The sequence below is a fragment of the Corapipo altera genome, unplaced genomic scaffold (assembly GCF_003945725.1).
Source record: "Corapipo altera isolate COAL_440 unplaced genomic scaffold, ASM394572v1 181b, whole genome shotgun sequence".
Taxonomy (NCBI): Eukaryota; Metazoa; Chordata; class Aves; order Passeriformes; family Pipridae; genus Corapipo; species Corapipo altera.
This window is the reverse complement of record NW_020884963.1, coordinates 236,543-256,291: the sequence shown is the minus strand read 5'-3', so window position 1 is coordinate 256,291 and position 19,749 is coordinate 236,543. Positions and strand designations below refer to the sequence as shown.

Here is a 19,749-nt window from a genome sequence, read left to right as displayed (position 1 = left end):
CATTTCTTCATGAGAAGCCCCTGGCAGAACAGGGAGGGAGGGAGAAACCTTTCCCTTTGCCACAGGATGTGCGGGGACAGCAGCTGGCAGGGCAGAGCCCTGAGCATCTCACAGCAGCTTTTGGTCCTGTTGGGCCAAACGCTGCTCCAGGCTCATTGCCAGCACCATGGCAGGAGGTGAGCCCCAGTGGGGAATGATGATCCCACCCCAGGCACACCAGGGATGCACAAAGAAACAGAACAGCAAGATCAGTGACCCCAAACCAGCCTGGCACTGCTGTTACTTGGCACATACACCTGCTTCTAACACAAAACCATCCCACTGCAGAGCAACAGGGGTTGATACAGTACCTGCCCTTCACAGAGGGTGGAAGTGCCCAAATCTCCAAGTGCTGCTAAGCCAAAGCTGGGCAGGGATGAGGGAAAGAGTTGCTCCGCTCCAGAGCAACACCTCCCAAACCTGCTGCTTGTTCTGTTGTATTTCTGGCCACTTCAAGTACTGAGCTTGGGGTTACCCGAGCGCGGCTCTAGTCCTGTACACAGATTTTGCAGCCCAATCCATCCTGCTTGAGACAGGACCTGCTTGAGACACTAGCAAAGCCCTGTGGAAAACAACAGCACCAGTGCAAAGTGGTCCAAAATGCATCACTGACCCAGGATTTTATCATTTTGCCACAGGGAAAACAGGTCACACTGCACACAGCTCACCTGGGGCCCCAAAAGGGCAAAATGGGTACATCCATCTTCTGCTCCTCATCTGAGCCTGTCCTCACTGCCCTTTGAGATGAGGAGAGAGCAGCAGTCAGAGACTGAGGATACTTGCTGCCTCCTCACCCTGCAAGCCCCTAATTTGGGGTGGAAAAAGAAGCCAAAAAGCTACCGGTGAGCAAAGAGTCTCCTTCCCACCAAACCCAGCCTTGCAGCCCTGCAGCTCCCATGGGCAGAGCCGACATCAGAGGGAGCAGCCCCTCTCCCCAGCCCCACAGAGCCACACGCAGCCACAGCATCGTGGAAATGAGTTTATTGACACGGACGGCAGGTAAAGCCTGGAGAGCAACACAACGACGCGGCCAACACGGGAGCGAGCGGAGCGGCAGGAGAGGAGGGCGGAATGCCACCCAGGAGCCCAGGCTCTGCCCTGTGGCACAGACACCTGCACACCCAGGAAGCTGGGAAGAAATCTGGCAAGAGAAGGGGGTGCTCAGCATCCCCTCCCCAGGTCGAAGCTACACTCTCCTCCCTGCCCTGACAGAGCATCGCGCTCAGGGCCACCCGCGTTTCCTTAATTGCTCTGCTAATGATTTTTGCAGTGCACCCACAGGGCTGGGAGCAAATCACCTCCCAGCACATGCTCAAGGGCTGGATGGCTCCAGCTCTGCCCCACTTTTTCCCCAGCCAGAGCACAGGGATTCCTACACAGGGACATCACTTTCCTCAGGTCCTGCAGCTCCTGGGCCCTGCTGGAGTCTCTCCCAGAGCACTGTGACCTTTTCCCAGCACTGGTTTCTTGGCTGCACACAGTGCCAAAGCCCTGATGAACGATCTCCCACCGTAAAACATTTATTGACTTTGAAAGTGCCATCTAAAAGGACGACGTGGGGGTTGCTACACGCAAGAGCTCTGTTAGCAGGGGAGGAAATGGTGTCCAAGCATGCTGGGGAGGGCTGGATAGGGACTTGGATTAAGCAGGACAAGCTATGGATGGAGCAGGGACATGCAAGAGGCTTTGCTTTCACTGCTGCTGTTGCAGCACTTAGTGGTTGCAATGGGGAGAATCCACAGCCATGGACAGGAAGGGAAGCAGTCCTGGCCCGAGGGACAGGTCAGAAAAGAGGGGTCAGGGCATGGAGCTGCTCGGGACAGAGGGTGAGAGCAGGAACTCGGCTGGCCCTTGTCACCGTGTGCCTCTGGGCACAAAGAGCTGAGCTGCAAAGGGGAGAGATGCTCCATGATCTGCTCAGGTTTCAGCCCAGCTGGAAACTGAAGGCCCCCAGGCTGGCAAGGAGCAAACACTGCCAAGCCCAAACCATCTCCCATCACGCCACAGCCTGGGTTCTGGGGGACAGCACGGGAACAGGGAGAGCCTCTCCACTCCCCTGGCATCCTGGGACACTGCCAGCAGTGGCCCCTCTCCATAGGGGCACAGCTGACACCCACAGCCCCGTCAGGGAAGTGGCACTGCCACATCTGGATGTACCAGGAGCCTCAGGGACTGCCGGGGCCAGCACAGCACCGGGTGAAGGGGGCACAGCTCGGAGGACGGCCGAGAAGGCAGTTCAGCCATAGCAGGCACAGAAAGAACAGGAAAAGAGGGGCTGCAGATGGGTGAGGATGCAGAGACCACACCTGGAGTTCTGGCACGAGCCTTTTGATCTAAGAATGGGCTCATTTCCTTCATTTCATCCACTGCTGTCCTGTCACTGATCTAGGCCTGCAGCTCCTCCCCACGCAAAAGCAGCCTCACTCCTCAAATCAGCAGCTAATGAGCCAGGGAGATGGCTGGAGTGAAAACACACCATCAAAGCAGTGCCGAGTCTGCCAGCACAAGTGTAATAAAAACCCCTCTTTAGGGACCGAACTGATGGCTCTGTTCCTGGTTCCCCGAGGCCGTGCTCACCCTGCTAGAGCCCGACGTCCCTGCAGGGCTCCCAATGCTTCCTTGGATTCACCTTCCCTTTGAGCCAATTACAATAGAAAAACTCAAAAAAATGTATAAAAATATAAAATAAAGTGCAGTGTTATGTTTTCGACACTTTTGCCTTGTTTTAATGAGTGGACGTGTGGTTTTTGTTTGTTGGTTTTTTTTTTTTGTTGTTTTTTTTTTTCCCCAATGAGCGGTATTTTACAAAATCGAAACTACACCTAAAGCCATTTAGAAAACACTGAACATTGGCACAAAATGGAGAAGCCCATGAGAAAGGATGAGTGGGGGGCGAGGGGGACATGGGAGTAGTCGAAGCAGTGGTTACAAACTCCATGGACGCTAAAAATACCAAAGGGGTTTGTTCCCTATCATCGTTAGCACGTGGATACTAATTGCTACCTTGTTTAATCAGTGCCTTTGACTGAAATCCTACACATGAATACAGCTGCTTCCAGTTACGAGTGCTTTTCCCCCCGCGCTAGCGGTGAAGGAGGATTTGGGGACCCCTTTTTCCCCCCCTCCTTCCGCAGGGTGAGGCACAGGCTGATCTCCTGTTAGTTTTTCAAGATGGCATCGTAGGCCTGGTAGATGTACTGGGACACTTCGGGAGCTCGGCATTTCAGGGAGAGCTGTGGAGAGGAGAGGAGAGGTTAGTGGCGGTGCAAAGGGAGGCAGGAGCTTCCAGTGTCCACAAAGCAACTGGAAATGTCTGACCTACAAGGATGGGTTGGACAGCCCAAGGATGTGGATGATGACAGTCACAGAGAATATTTCCCCTGGTACTGCTTTCTTCATCATCAACCCCAAGCTGCCTTTTCAGAGGTACATGAATGCAAACTCCCACTGAGGGGTTCCCAAATTCCTTAACAAATGCAGGTGCCCCAGCAGGCATAGAGGAAGGGGACATGGCCCCAAACTGAGACAAGGGACCTGCTCATCCTCATGCTGTAAATCCCAGCACTAAACCCAAGGGCTTCTAACGATCTGCTGCTCAGCCCTGACAGACACAAACTTGGCTGTCACCCCTCTCTAAAGCAAAGATCAGGCTGAGACCAGGCTTGTGCCATCAGTCCTTGTGCAAACACTTTAAATCACCTTCCAGCTCTTGCTTTCACCCCGTGGGTGACCAGAGATTTTTCTTGAAGCTCCTGGCACAGCTTCCAACGGGAGATAAATCCTCTAATACCAGGATGCTCAGACACACAGGCCCTCAGAAAGGGAGCAAAGTCAAAGAGAACAGTTACAGGGGTGCAGGAGGCAGGACAGAGAACACTCTTCCCACCAGCCCCAGGCTGATGCCAGCACGAGGCCAAAGAGGCTCTGACATCCAGAGAGCTGGTCCCTGCTGCAGGGCATAAATCACCCCACGTCAGTGAGAGGGGGAAGGGCATCCTGGCTGTGCTTTCTCGCTAATATCTCTTGGCTTTATCTCCGGGTAACCTTGGCAAGTAACTGCTCATTGCTGAGCGGGCACTATCCCAGCTCTCTGGTAACACAGCAGCGTAACTCTGATGTTCCTCACTTCTTCCCCAGTTGTGGGCACTCCTAACCCCCAGGCAAATTAACAGGATCTCCCCCAGAATGAGCACGTTAGGCAGAGCGGGGAGAAGCTGCTCTGCATGTGAGGTGAGTTAGCAGGATCCCAGCCTGCACCACGTGCCCTCCACGGTCCGACACCTCACCGTGTAGTTCGGGTTCCCCGGCTGGATGCGAAGCTCAGCCAAGATCCAGATGCCATTGGTGAGCTTCAGAGACTGGTAGAGCATGTCCTGGCCCTCCACGTTCCTCTTGGCAATGGTGTAGACATTGTTGTTCTGCAGTTTGCTGGAGACAGTGTCTTCAGAGAGAAGGAAGAAAAAAACCACATCTGTTAATTCAGATTCATCATCTGCGGTGACAGGAGAGCCCAGAGGAACATTCCCAGGATGCAAGCACACAAGGAAACGTTGACTTCTTCCCTGGGGACAGGAGCAAACATGACACAAGGAATAAAAATTCCAGTGTGCTTCATGGACCTACCTCCTTTCTTTTAGGCTTGCTAAGTATTTGCCCATTTTACAGGGCTTTCACTTACTGCTCTGGGTCATTCAGGACTTACTGCCTTTATCAAGGTGAGACTCTCAAGGCAGCTCAGAGGGTAAGATCACTCTGTTTTATCCATAACCCCCGATCAGCTGCAGGCAGGCTGACCTGGAGGCAGCCAAAAGTCAGAAGAAGAAGTTGGAAAAGCACAAAGATCACTCCTTGAGGTCCTGTCCCAACCCTGACAGCTCCCTCCTGCTTCCCTCACACGCAGACACTTCTGGCCAAATCAATGTCATACAAGGCAGTAAAAATATTTTCCTTTATTTTTAAGCAATTTCTTGAAAGGTAGAAACCCACAGACATGTCTCTAGACATCACAGGCTGTGATAGAGTTTTATCACACAGCCTGACCTCAGCTGATATGTGATTTCACCTGCAGACCTGTATGGATGTCATCACGACACACATTATTTCTACGGGACCTTTCGAGGAAACCAGAACAGAGGCAAATACACAGAACACAAAGGCTGACACCAGCAATCTCTGGATGCCAAGGAGCTTCTCAGCACAGAGAAGAGCAAAGCTCAGACTTTGGATGCCAGGAAAGGGGCACATCCACACTTTGGGTAGAAGGCTCAGGGAGGAAGACACCACATCTGATAAGCATCATTGGCAAATTCCCATTCCTGGTGTCCAATAAGAGAAATTTAACTCCCTGCCAGGAGAAATTTAACTCCCTGCTGGGCCATTACTAGCAGGTTGGGCACTTTTGACAAAAAACAAGGGAGAGAAACAGCCTTAAACCAGCTTGCACTGAATGCCCAGAGACTGGAAATGTAGTTTCCATCTCAAGGAGCACAGGGAGCAGGACAGCAGCAGAGAAGCAGCAAAGTAACCCTGCAGCTCTAATCCACCCCTGCCCCTACAAACACCAAGATCTGCCTGTGCCAGATTTGAGAATGGACACAAGTCTGTGCTGGCACACGGGGGGATTAGAGGGGGGACAGCAGAGCCTGTTCATGCACCAGGGAATGGTGGAAGGAGGAAAGAAAGGGCCCCACAAATCCATACCCTGATGCAGAGACTTGGATCCGCTGTCTCTCCCCAGGGCAGGGCTGATAACCAGAGCTGTGGAGTGGCTCCATGGGCAGCCTGGACCCTTCGCTGAGCCCCGTTGCTCCCCAGGCTTCAGAGCAGCTACACACGGGTCGAGGACGGTTCAGGCATCCAGCTACCCAGACACACTCAGATTTAGGTTTCCTCTCTTCCCCAGTTACTATGGAAACTGGCAGATATAAGTAACTAATGAGATCTTTTGCTTAAAACCCCTCATTCCCTGTCTCCTCCTCCCACCCATACTCCTCCTCTACACAACAAAATCATCCAGACTAAGGAAACAGGCAATGCAGAGCAGTCCCCTCACAGAAAGTGTGGTTGGGAGAGACATCACCCAGCGAGGAGGAAGCTTAAATTCCCATCTCCTCATTCCCCCAGAGCGAGAGCAGCCTCCAGGGCTTTGTGAGGGCTCAGTGTCCAGCACAGGCACCTGCTCAGAGGGCACATCCTTGTCGGAGAGGGACGTTGAAATTAAACGGGATTTTGTTTGCCCAGTTTTAACAGGCTATGGTTAAAACTCACCCCCCTGGACATGTATCCTGAAGGTGGAACTACTGCCACAGCAGTATCCCCTCCACTGGGGGATGCTGTTGGAGTAAAGGCATTCCCTGGGGACCAGGGGTGCAGGATTGGAAGCACAGCTGCAAGTGAGCAGCTGTAATTTTGGCAGCTGTGAGGCTGCTACCCCATCCCACAGTGTGATGGCAGAGGAGGGGAGCTGTGCTTTGGGAGCACAGTGGGTGAGATGGGGCTGCAGAGCAGCAGCTCTTATGCCAAACCCCTTGTGTGATGGCTCCTCTTGCAATTTAAACATCCACAGCCTCTGCTGAGGGGCAGGTTTCGAAGGAGGAACATGCTTGTAAGGGGATAAAAGGAGGGAAAGTGAGGCAGGGCAATTCCTAGGAAAGCCTGTTTTCTGCTTCCCTGTCTGACCTCAGTCACCCTCTAAAGAGAGCAAAAAGCCCAACCAAAACATGCCCTGCCTCAGCCAGGCACCCCCACCAACGTGAGCAGGCTGAAGCTGATGCTTGGCTTGTCCAACTCCTCCTGCCACCTCTCTCAGCACCGATTTGGGGACTGGCCAGAGCTGACCCCCTCTCCCCACAGGTAGCATCTCCTGTCCCTCCTGCACTCTGAAGTATCAGGAATTTGGATTTTGGAGATCATCAGAGTTGCTAAGCAACAGTGCCAGGCTGTGCCTGGCTGAAGGCAGGACCGCTAATGCCATGTGACAGCACAGCCTTTAAAAAAAAAACCTAATAAACCCAGGCAGTTATTGCTGGGAGCAGAGAGCTGAGCCCAGCTCTGCACAGCCAGAGCCCAGCACCCACCAGAGCCCCAGCGAGGCAGGAGGAGGGCTGAGTGACCCTGGGGACTGGTGACTCTGCAAACCAGAGCATGAGTCCTTTGGCAGATGCACAGTCCACACCTGACCTTGCGCAGCAACTTCCTGCAGGGCTTTTTCTTTTGGCTCAGGGATTGTTCTCACAACCTTCCTGAAGTGAAACGTAAGGACACAGGGAGATTTGCCCATCACTAGGGCCAGGGAAACTTCTAACATCAGCTCATCTTTCAGGATTGGGTTTTTGGGTTTGTTTCTTTTCCTTTCTAAACAGAATTACCTCAGATCAGCAATTAAATAACGCACAAGGAAACACAGGCATGCAGGGGAGAACAGCTGGACAACCTCTCCTCCCTTGCACTGAAGTGACCCAATGCTTTTTAACTGCACTTTCCTTATGGGCAAAGCAAAGGACATGCTTAAATATTCTACCCATCAGCTTAAGAACTTCACTTCTGAACTCAAACAGCCAAGATGACCAACTGGCAACCACGGGGTTTTTGCAAAGGACGTGCGTAATTCACAGCCAACATCAACAATACACCTTTTCTGAACTTGGTGGCATTCTGCAACAAGCCCTGGATATCAGAAAGGAAAATTTAATTACTACATTTTATGCTGTGGTAGCTGAGAACATTCCCATGCCATTTCCAGCACCACCTCAATGGTTCTGAGCATCCAGCCAAGAACTGCATTCAAATACAAAATGCAGACTGATGCAGTGGGGAGGCACCTGGGGCAATATGATGACAGTTCATTAATTTTCAAGACATGTAATATGCACTAGTGCTGTAATTTATAAAACTATCAGGTACAAGATTTGCACATACAGAAGAAAACAACATACCAAGGAAGCTTGTGTATGATTGTCCCCCAGGTTGTTTCATCAAAAAAATCCAATTTCTCTTTGTTCTGGCATTAGCAAATTACTCAAGGGAGAAAAACAAAGTGACCACTGCATACCAATAAAGCCACGTTCAACTCCAAACACAAAAGCTGCTGTTTCACACCAAATTGTGGACAAGTAATAAGCAAGTAAAACCAAAATTCCTAGAACTGCTGAACAGCACAGCAACTAATTCCCTCCCATTTAATGGAGGCACACTCAGTCTTCATGTGCAAGTCAGCTTGTCCTCTTTTACTCTGTGGGTTTGGGTAAGGAGAATTACAAAAAAAAAAAAGAAAAACATTTAGCTAATCTGATTTGCATATCCTAATGTGGCGATCCTTTAAAATTTAGTGAAACTTAGCACATTGAAAAAACAGTGTAAACAAGTCAAAGTGAGCTTTAGTGTGCACCAAAAGCACCCAGAGTATCAGAGCTATAACAGACTAGGAATCTATTTTCATGCACTAGATTCTTGAATGTTCATTAAAACCCTCCCCAAATCAATTAATTTAGTGCTGGATTCATAAGAGATGAGAATGCTGGGCTGTAACAATGACCTTGTGTTTTCATTATTTCTGAATAAAGTTTTCTCCACGGAACTATCCCAACCTCTTCCTAAGAGGCAGATGCATGAAATGGCTCTAATGAATTTCAGATGTGCCATGCATCCTAAGAACACCTTGGTCCCATGATACAGTTCCAGACTGGCTCCTCCGTGGCCATACAGCCCTCAGGAACAGCCTCAGGCCAGCGCCAGCTCCCACCTCTGGGAATCCAACCCCCAAATCCAGAATTAAGCACTCATCTCTCACTGAGTCACTGGGAACAGTGGGAATACCTTCAAAAGTCCAGGATTTGCTTTTTTTTGGAAATTAAGATGCTGGAGACATAAATTAGAGTGGCCAGCTCTGCCCACTTAAGAATACCTGCTCCTCATCCCACAGCCTGGACCTTACCCTTGGTTTCAGCTTGCCGTGCTGTGGGCTTCCTGCAGCAGCCAAGATTTTCTGGTTGTCCTGTGCACTGTTTTGGGGTGAGCTGCCAGGCAAAGGAGCTTTTTTTTTTGCCATCCCTGTTGCAAGCCATCAAAGCTCAAATCGATCCTCTTTGGCTTGCCTTGTGGGCACAGGATGGATCTTTTACCTACAGAGGCACAGACTCCCACAGAAGCACCTCCGCTGACTGACTGTGTTTATCTCCTTTTTGTTTGAAGGAAGAAAAGCAATAACCTGAGGAAAAGTCTGCAGTTTGCATAGGAGGTGCTGTAAGGTGACTGTTGCACGGTGACAGACAGCCCTGGATGTACAAGAAACGCACAAGCTGCTTTTCTGACAGATAAAATCCCAGCCGCTCACAAATCCCTGTTCCAAGCCTATCTCACTTTGGTTTAGAGAGAAAGAAATTAAAATTTCAGTTTCTTCATTGAAGAATAGCAGCATCCCCTGGTTAGCTCCTGTGTGTCCACACAGAACTTAAGCTCCACTTCTCACACGGCGCAGAAGCAGCACAGATGGGAACACTCAGGGAACTGAAGGCTGTTTGCAGCTGGGAGAAGGAAAGACACGTACAGAGGATGCAGGGACCACACTCCTGATCAGCCTCTGCCCAGCAGCCCAGCTTGGCACCCTCTGCTCCATCCAAATCCTGCTGCAGCCACAGCTCCAAGTAGCTGGTGGAGCTGCCTTCGGGCACATCAGCTGGGAGCAGAGGTATTTTTAGCTCACAGTTGAATTCACGTCACCAGGCTGGAATCGGTGAGACCGAAGCATGAATGGCACGGTGCGTCCCTGAGCACTCGCCACCGAGTGGGTGGGCACACACTAGGCATGAATTACTGATCCTGGGTGTGAATTAGTGATCTTGGGCATGAATTAGTGATCCTGGGCATGACTCAGTGATCTGAGCAGATGCGAGGAGGGATAACGACTCACACCTCTGCGGAGCCAGCGGTGCTCACGAGCTTCTTGCTGTGCTGAAGGATTGCACAAACCCAGCGTCTCCTCACGTTTGGAGAGGAGTTGCTGAAATCTGGAGTGAGTTTTGTGCAGCTCTGCCACATGACCATTGTGAACCCTAATCTGTGCAGTGACATGAGCTGCACGCGGTGGTGTGTCATCAGTGAGCAACAGAACAACTGAGCCCAAATCAAGAGCTTAACTGGTTAGACACCTCTCCTAGGAGAGTCTTTGGAACATGAACCAGTCTTTCCTCCACAGGGATCAAGTTCCTAAAGGTTTTATACCTGGAGTTGCTCTCCTTAGAAGAAAGGGGGTGTCTTTTCTACTATTTTCAATGGATTTAAACGATCAAGATTGTGAATCTTGAAACATTATCACCTGACTGTGGCAGGTGGCCAGACACACCCTTGCTCTGGAGTAAACTAGTAGCAAGATGGATTCAACTGTTGTCAGAGCTCATCCAGCTTACTCTGCCTTTGCCATGGTGTGCAGCAGCTTGCCATGCTGTGAGAAGCCTCCATCCCTGAGGATGCTGGAAGCCCAGCACTCCACGGGTTTTGGGCTCTGGCTGATCCTTGTACAGGCAAAGTTTGATGCTCTTAGGATGGTCTAAACTAGAGGAGGGTATTGCTCAGATGACATCAAGGTGAGCAGACTGAGTCAGGGTAGGTAAAATCCAAAGGACTAAGACAAGCACACAGGATTTCCCTGGTTATCCCTCCTGCAAGCTACTGGCCTGCTCCGTGCCGAAACCCAGGTGGTCAAGGAAGGGAACGGCCGGTGGAGTCGCAAGAGGGAGGAGGTGTCGGCAGCGGAAATCCAGAAACAGAACCTTCAGCGGATGGAAGGGTTTGAAATCTGTTTATGAGACATGACCCACTTTCTGCCGTATACAAGCCAGAGAGGCTGGCAGATCCCACACACCCCCGAGCATCCCGAGTGACGGATCGCTCTCGGGAGAGGCACTGCGGCCAAGGCTCTTCCCGCCCCAGCCTGGCAGTGCCTGCAGATCCCACTGCAGAGAAACCACCCGGTGTTCCCGTCCTCTCCCCTCAAGCTGGGAACATGTTCTGCTCTGAGTATCTCCAGTTCAGGCAGGCCTGGACTGGCAAACCCTCCCGGAATGGGGAGCGTTCTGTCACTCCACATTTTATAGCATTTTCTTCCGGAGGGAGGAAGGGGTCAGGCCAGGCTGCAGGATCGCCAGGGCTCATCTTCCCAGCCACGCACCCTCCTCTCTCCCTCCCAACCCACGTCCTCTGCTAGCCAGCACTCCGACACCAAACATGGGAAGCTTCTAGCATTTCTGATTGGCGATGAAGAGCCCTGGATGCAGTCAGGACATGGCCAGGGCAGAAGGTACCACCAGCAGCAGCTCTGCAGTGCAGGGGGAGAGGCGATGCCAAGCTCAGCCGGGAGCAGAGGGAGGGCTGGGGGAGGCACCGAGGTTGTTCTCATTTGAAACCCCACAGTGAAATCAAGTCATAAGGTCCAACAGCTGCTATTTTTTTCCTCCTCTTCCGTGCTCCATCTTTTATATTCCAAAATAGTAATAATCATGAGTACAAAGAGACCCATAGTTTCTGTCTGCAATTGAAGCACGAGGGTGTTCATTGTGTAATAGCAGGCATGAGAGAACAAAAAGGTTACAGGGTTGGTAATCAATAGGGACACTTCTTTCATCTGTGAAACACAGCAGCTTTTGGTAGAATCACTTGGCTCCTGTCCAGAACCTTTTGAACAGGAGCAAAGCTGCTACACTGGCCCCATTCCACTCTTTTACACTCCGTCATCCTTCAGCAGTAGTAAGGTCATACGTACAAGTAGGATGCTCACAGAGGTAACTAGATGGCTAAACAGACTGAACAGGACCAAATTTCATCAAAACGCATCAATATCTCAGCTAACAACAGCAGACCAAAGCTCTTCTCACATGGCCTGTCCTCCACAGACATCACACCATCTTATAGCATATGCAGGGTTACTCTTTCACAACAGAAAGAAGAAAGGAGCTGCCAAAAGGTGAAGTGAGTGGCCCAGGATGATGCAGTAGGTTAAAGCCAGGGCTGAAACACCTTGTCCAAAACTCACAGCAGCAGAACAGGGTTGCTGAACAACCCCAGCACTGTATTCAGCTCTATTTAAAGAGCAGCTTTGCAGGGAAGCAAAGTATAAAAGAGAAAACAAGAATACAAGGCCCAGAATGAAAGGAAGAAACAGATTGGTAAAATCAAAGACCTGGGATTTTAGATGTGCTTTTATGGAGACCCAGCTGAAATTTTTCACTGAAACAAGCCCTGGGATCCCAGGCTGCTCTGTTCATAAGCCAAGGCTGTTCTGTTCAAAAGTCATCTATTCATTAACCATAAGGTTATTTTAACGAGGTGATACTAATGAGGTGATGTTTAGTGGCCATACATCAAAAGTGCTCTCAGCACGGGAGAATTAAGCTACTCACCAGCATTCAGGTGACAGTCTTTAATCTGGAACTGAAGCTCATTTTCGTTTGGAATATCCTTCCATGTTGCAAGGAAGACCTGGCGCTCTAGAAACGAGAAAGACGATCAGCACTGTGGGATCCTCAAAGGGCCACGGCATTAATTAATGCACCACAGAATGTTTCAAGGCAGACACACAAAAGAGGTTGTGGTCACTTTTTGCCCTGCTGTGGACAGACCCAGGATTTGCTCCTACAAGAACCTCAGTCTCATTGTAAAAGCACTAAAGCTTTGATGGATTTTGGCCCCCTAAAAAACAGAGACAGTCTTTAACACATGAGCTGTTTACAAGCCAAGAACAGGCAAGATTTGACAAGAAGGAGCAAGATCCACACATTTAGGATTATGTTAGCGAAAGCTGCTTTTCAAGCAACTTCCCAGCCAATTCAAACAACAATTCAATAAAGGAACACAAAAATTACAGTGAAAGTGGTATGGGGGCAAATTCTAGACCCACTTGAGTGAATTGAACCCTCAAAAAAAACCCCAAAACAACAAGACTCAAACCCACAACAACCCAAACCAATACTCAAAAAATCCACCTCAAAGAAAACAGATCTGTCCCTTGCCTGGCAGAGACAATCAAAGCAGAAGATGTAGGTTCTGGCAGCTCTTGGAATTGGAGGACAACAAGGGCAGGCTACCAAAGCAGATCAATTCAGGATGAGAGATGCACTGGCACGAAGGTCATTGCCAAGCACATACAGATCTCAGCCATGAGACAACTGCACCCAGCTGGGCACTGCCAGCACAGTCTGTCTTGGAGGAGCATGACCACAGACCTAAAAGCACTCACCCATTTTGCCATCCTCTACAAAGAGCACGTTGAGAGGAATTAGGCAGCTGAAGTAAAAGACATCAATGTTGTTTTTCACAGCCACCTGTTAGAGAAGAAACAGGGAGGTTAAAGAGTCTCCATCAGCTGGAAATCCAAAGGGATCACAAGGTTTCACACAGGCTCATCACCCTGGAGTGCTCTCTCTGAGCACTGGCCATCTCCAAATGTGAGACTCCCTAGAGGGATGTTACTGAGCTTCTGGGTAGTTTCAGACAAGGACCAGTCCCAACCCTCTGCACTCACTCCATTTTCCCTAAAAGCTGCCCAATCTTCTCCTGTGAGCCTTTCACCACTGCTGCTTCGGAGCCAATTGCACTGATGGGCTCACAGCAGCATCCTTGCTCTTTCCTGCTCTTGTCCAGCCTCTCCCTCTCCTCACTCCTTACACCTCCGAGGTACATCCCCACCTCTTGGCTGCACACAGATGCTACTGTGTCTGTCATATTGCACATCAGCTTCTTCATCACCCCTCTTTGCCATCTCACTCTTGTAACTCCCCCTGCTCCAAACCCCATGTATTCTTTATTTGCACCTTCATTTCCTTATTTTTCACCTCTTTGATGAGCCCTGTCTCAGTCCAGACACTTTCCAGAGAGCCTCAAGTGGGTCCACTGCCAGCATCTTTCTTGCAGCATCTCCCAAGCCTCCTGCCTATACCTTAGTGAAAGCTATATAGTGTTGATTCCTGGAAGAAAAAAGCCCTGCCACAGAGCAATCAGGGCAGGTAACAAAAGATCACTTCACAAAAGACTTAATTCTCAGTGTCATTAAACTCTGCCAGCCAGGGAGATGCACTGGTTTGCCTTTATCACACACACTTGCCATGTTACCCACTAATCTCTGCTAACAGAGAGCAACCTTGCCTTCAGTTCTCCCCAGGCTGAGAGCTGAGGGCACAAAAGCAGGAGCAAACTGGAGGTCTGAGAAGTGCACTGTCATAATGTAGCACAGAAAAAGGCAGCTCTGGGCTTTATTTCCATGCCTCTCACGCTCTCCCCACGTCAGCCCGCGCAGTGATAGCCTGTCAGGGGAGCACAGCTCAGCACACACCTGCCATTGCTTCCAACGAAGGAACCTAAAGTCTGTAAGAAAGACCCAGAATTGAGGGCGTGTGGGGAATTTCAGGAGACATTTGAGCTCCTCCTTCCTTTGAAAAGCCCCAGAAGGAGTTCTCTGACTCGCCACCCAGCTGAAACACAAACCAGACCACGCTAAACGCTGAGCCAAAGGGATAGGTTGGCTGCTACAAAGATTTATGCCAAGACAAACTCCACTGACATTAATTACAATTTACTGGTGTCCTGCTGAGAAAATCTGTTGTCACATAGTGTCAAGTTCAGAAAGACACCCTCAAATGTTGGTAAAAGCCAGCTGTGGATAAACAAGGGAGGAGAATAAACCAGAGAATTCAAACACAAGACAACTGATTAGACATGCATGCAAGCCAGAGGATAAGTAAAAGGAGATCAAGCTCTCAAACTCTTTTGGCAACTGGGAAGGTCCTAGAAGTGCAAAGAACTGCAGAAAGGTAGACGTGATAGTCTGTGGTGTTTCTACTTCCAGCCATCAGTAAAGGTAACAACTTAAATTTAATTCCCACAGTGCAAGGCAGCTTAAGAAGGGATTAGTTTAAAGCCCACTAAAACCACGTAAATGATGGTGCAACTGAGAAAAAAAAATTGGCAATGTTGCTCTGCAACAGGGAGCTGTTACGTGCTCCCATTGCTGGCGTCACGCTCACGAGTTGGAGTGTTCAGTGTTTGAGCTGGAGGCACCAAAGCCAGGGGGGTAAAAGCAGATTGGTGGGCGGATTTAACGTGATTCACCTCTGCAAAATGTGACTGAACACACTGGGTGAATAGCCAAAAACACACACCTCCAAGTCTGGGAGGGGAGAGTCGGGGAAAGGACAGCAGTGTAGCCATTCCAGATGCTATGCTTGGATATAAATCATGGAGATGAGCCAGAAGAAGGAAAATTTAGGCTAAATGTCTGGGAAAACTGATAGTGAGAATTATTAAGCAGTACAAAATTCCTCTGAGGAAGAGAGAAGCTCCAGTGCTTGGACTATCTAAAATCAGCCTTGACAATGCTCTCAATAAGAGGAACTGTAGAAAAACAACAAAGCAGAGCAGGGACTACACTGTGTGACCCAAGATCTTTTCCAGCTCTGATTTAATGATAAATTGCCTTGCCTTAGAACAACAGAGATTACTTAGCTTTTGTAGCTAATTGTTGTTGCCATACAACAGCAGTTTCTTACAAGAGGGGCTGGAAAGCACAGCCTTCTCTCCAGTCACGGTTTGGGAGGCACACTCCAAATTAATATGCCAACCCTGTCCCTGCAGTTATAAGGATGCTATAAAAAGGTATCTGCTGACCTGCTTCTCAACTCTGCAGAAACATACTGAGTAAGCTGCTTTGGTTATACTCTGGAGAGCTACCCAATTAAGATGCTCTGAAGTGCAATTTCTTCCCAGTAAAGAAAAATCAAGCCACATGCCAGCCTTCCTCCCAAACTGCATCACTGGGTCCAGTAATGACATCACGTGTCACCTTGCAAACATCTGTAATGTTGCAGGAACCAGCTGTTACAAATAACTTTTGCAAACAGGAAAGGAAAAGGCTACGGTCTCCTTAAATCTACAGCACCAGGACAAGGCTGGTGAGCTTCCATCGTTCAACACCCCATACTTCCCCCAAAAAGCCAGGTATGCCCTGTTAGCACTGTGACCCACAAAATCTGGTCCATGAAAAGGCACATGCGGATACCTGGATGGGGGAACTTGCACCAAGGAAAAGCTAAGAAGCCCTACCAGTCAATAGCAGCTTTCCAGGGTCATGCTTTGCTCCACATCAGGAGCATCCAGTGCCATCTGACAGGCTACAAAAGCAACCACAGGCAGAAAGTAGATCCACAGGAGTGTCTGCAAGAAACTGAGCAGCTAACAGCAACTTGCCAAAAAAATCCAGTGCTCCTCAGGTAGGAACATTGTCCTGAGACAGTCAATGACATTTGAAGTGATACCAGCAGCTGAGAAGTCTCTCCAGGTTTGACACGCTCAAAAGAAACCTCTACTTGCATTCCATAAATCCTCCAGTCCACACTAAATTTCCTCATGGCTCTGCAGCTTTAACTTGCCGACCTGGACATGAACTATTAAATCTCTAGCTAGACCTTCAGCCTCAGACATTTCAGAGTTGAAACAGAAGCATTTTTAATAAAAATGGCTTTCTATCAGCAACCTTTTCAAGAGGAAAAAAAATATTAGTACCTTGTGAATTTAGTCAAGCAGCCTACAAAGCTCTGAGGGATAGAAGTCAAAAGGTGACAGATTTTTGTGTGATGCTTCACTGATGAAAAGGTGTGAGCCCACTAAAAATTGGCACAGGGTTTCAAATCACTTATGTCTAGTTCGTGATCTGACTAGAGGAATCAGCACCTCTAGCAATAACCCCCAGAACATATTTGCTCACCTTGTAGCACAAGCACCCTTCTGGTGACCTTCCTTGAAGTGCAACTCTCTGAGAGCCAACATATGGTAATTTGGGGAAGAGGTACCTCACAAGAACAAGGTTAAGCTATTTTCTTCAATAGTGTAGGTTTCTGATGCTTTAAATCCCAGACTTGAGCATAAGAACTGACTTTCGAAGTCAAGTCTGAAAGCAACACAGATGCTTTCCATCAGCAGCAAGTACACAACATACCCACTTGGAATCCCATTAGCACCTACACTAAATTAAGGATTTACTTAAGTTGGGTTTTGCTTTAGAGTCTGGTAACAGCCAAACTGTCAAGGCGAGAACAACTCTCCACTGCAGAGTCTTTTTTACCTCTGCCAGCACAAGGTCACGTTTTGTTCTGTGACAGTCTGCTGCTCTGCCTGTCACATGCCCCCAGGGAATGCTGCTCCTTCACTTCATTTGGTGTGACAGGCAGGGTTCTTGGGGTCCTAGGGGTGTTTGCAGCCGCCGCCAGGCGGATGCTCTGCCTCCAGGCAGGAGCCTGGAGCGGGGCACAGGCAGCAAGGCTGGGTTACGTCAATGGTCAGGGAACACAGAGTTACTGGGAGGGTTACACTGCCGTGTGCCTTGCTGTACTTGGAGTTCAAAATGCACATTTTATCAAATATGCTGCACCATGTGGCAGGCAGGCCCTTAACCAGCAAACCAACAGCTTTCCCAGCAGAGTTAGGAACTGGCCGCAGACGCCAAGCTGTGATCCAAGTCCCTAATTCAAGGAGTTCCCAGGAGGATTCTTTGCTGAAGTAAGACTCACGAGTACAGACTGTTAAAAAATAACCTAGGCAACAAACCTAACAAAGCACCTTCCCCCTCTAGCCACCCCAGGCTGATGTGTGGTGGTTGGTCAGTGATTTTGACACAGCTCACACACGGGCAGATACGGTGTTGTTTCTCAAGCAGGCTCTGGAGGGTGAACATCTGCTGGCTGGACTTGCTGCTCACACCGATTCTCAGCCTTGTTTTCGTGGAGAGCTGAATGTGTGAAATCTGTTTCCAAGTACTGAGTGCTCTGTTTTGTGCCCTGAGATACATTAACAGCTCTGATGAATGAGAGCTCCAGTGGTTCTGCACTGCCAGGAGGAGCACAGGCAATGAGTTACTGCAGAGCTCGGTGTGGAAGGATAAGCACGATCTAGTGCATGAGCAAGGTCGGTATTTTCCTCAGTGAAGAAGCTGCACCTTCCTCTGCCTTTAGAAAAACCCTTTGCCAAACTCACTGCAAGAAACCAAAGTGTTCTGCACCTCACACTGCTCAGCAGCAAGGGAGAGGTTTGTGTTTCAAAGTGCCACTTTCCAGAGAGAAATGCAGCTGGTGGATTCTTCCCTCTCCATACTCATCAGATCATCTCACAGGCATTCTGGAAAACTGAAGCTATGCTGCTTTCAGTTGCATGGCTCAGTAGGTGCAACAAACAGCAGGTAATGCTGGGGAATGGGACACACTGATGGGGAATTCTGAATGGGGGTCCCAAGGGGTGGCTCCAGGCCTCAGGTAGCCCTGCTACTGCTCCAGGAGCCCTTGCAGCTTGTTTTCAAATGTATTGTCTCCTGCAAGGGGTTGTCATCTCACAGAAGAGATTACCATATCTGTGCTATGACAGGCCAGGCCTGAGCTCTGAAAGTCTTGCAGGAGGTTGGCTCCACTTCACCCCTTTCCAGGGCTAGGGGAGCAGCTCTCGTGCCCCCAGATGGGTATTCCAATTTCACAGCATTTCATAGCCCTTAAAAGGCTGTTTGTTAGGGACAGTGGTTCACTTTAGCACAGAAAGACCCTCAACCCAGTCATTTTCTAATTCCAAATTTGACTCAAAACATCTGAAAAGAGTTATTATTCCTCACCGGTGCAAATCCCTATTTCAAAAAAACACAGTTTCTTCTTTGAGAGCTGAAAGTCTCAAACACATGGTGGCAAATACACCTCACTCAGCCCAACTCTTCCATCAGGTGTGACCCTAACAGCCCACACGTCACCAGAGGGGTATCACTGCTTTGATTGCAAAAAGGCAGCTACAGGACCCAGGCAAGCCTGTACAACTACCAGAGTCATCTCCATGGCTGGCAAACACTCATGAAGGTCAATGTAGCCTCTCAAGAACCTCTGGGCAAGAGCTTGTTACCATTTACAAATGCCATGTTCTGCAGAGGCGGCTCTGGGCAGGGGAACACAGCACCCACAAGTGCCAGGTTGCCTCCAAAATGCTGACAAGGCACTGCAAGAGTGTCCCCCAGCAGAAGTTAGCAGCACACAAACAACTAAATCAGATTTTCTTCAGCAACAGGCACACTCCAAAGGCACCTGACAGCAGCTTTTTAATCTGTAAGAAGTGAAAGAGATGAACCAGTGAGCAGGGATTGGAGTTTGTTCAGCCCTACAGTGCTGGGTCCAGTCTAACTCTGTCGTTACCCTTTGAATAAATCTCTGCTTGACTGGGGGTTAAATCTGAGTCAACGTGTCAAGAAAATTATCATCGCTAATTTGGGATGTGAGGGAGAAACCTGGCACTGAGTTTCAGAAGATGCAAGGTCACTGGCAAACAGAAGACTCAGTTATATTTTACCTAAGTGAGCCTCTGAAAATATTTCAGTCTTCCTCATCTTCTTGCAAAAGTGGCTTTTTTGTTACCTTGTCAAATATTTTAGTTTCTTTCCATGATTACAAATGTTAGGATTAAATGAGCCGTATCAGGTGAAAGATTAGAAATGGTAATAAAAATAACCTGAACAAGACCTGAATTCATTACTTCTGAAACAGTTGCCTAAAGAATGTAGAACTAGTCTTTGAAGTTTCTAATTAACATGACAAAAACTTGAAAGCTATCAGTTTGGTTACTTCAGGACTTATTTTTCTTGTCACTAAAACAAAAAAACCCCCACCAGAATAGGAGATGAACATAAGGTCCTCAGGTTCAAATCAG

At 49.0% G+C, this 19,749-nt stretch overlaps 1 protein-coding gene across 5 annotated transcripts in view; it reads right to left on the bottom strand.

The window, feature by feature from the left end:
• Positions 1-1,005: 1,005 nt before the first annotated feature.
• Positions 1,006-19,749, bottom strand: part of AP2B1 (adaptor related protein complex 2 subunit beta 1) — a 78,609-nt gene continuing 59,865 nt past the window's right edge. For 4 of the 5 annotated variants that reach the window (XM_027664435.1, XM_027664432.1, XM_027664434.1 and 1 more), the window contains 4 exons: positions 13,268-13,352; positions 12,432-12,518; positions 4,326-4,480; positions 3,026-3,272 (listed from right to left, as the gene is read on the bottom strand). In XM_027664435.1, coding sequence (XP_027520236.1) covers positions 3,198-3,272; positions 4,326-4,480; positions 12,432-12,518; positions 13,268-13,352 — 402 coding nt within the window. In that variant the 3' untranslated portion in view covers positions 3,026-3,197. Of the gene's footprint in view, positions 3,273-4,325; positions 4,481-12,431; positions 12,519-13,267; positions 13,353-19,749 lie in introns of all 5 variants that reach the window. The other variant, XM_027664433.1, reaches the window with a different exon arrangement.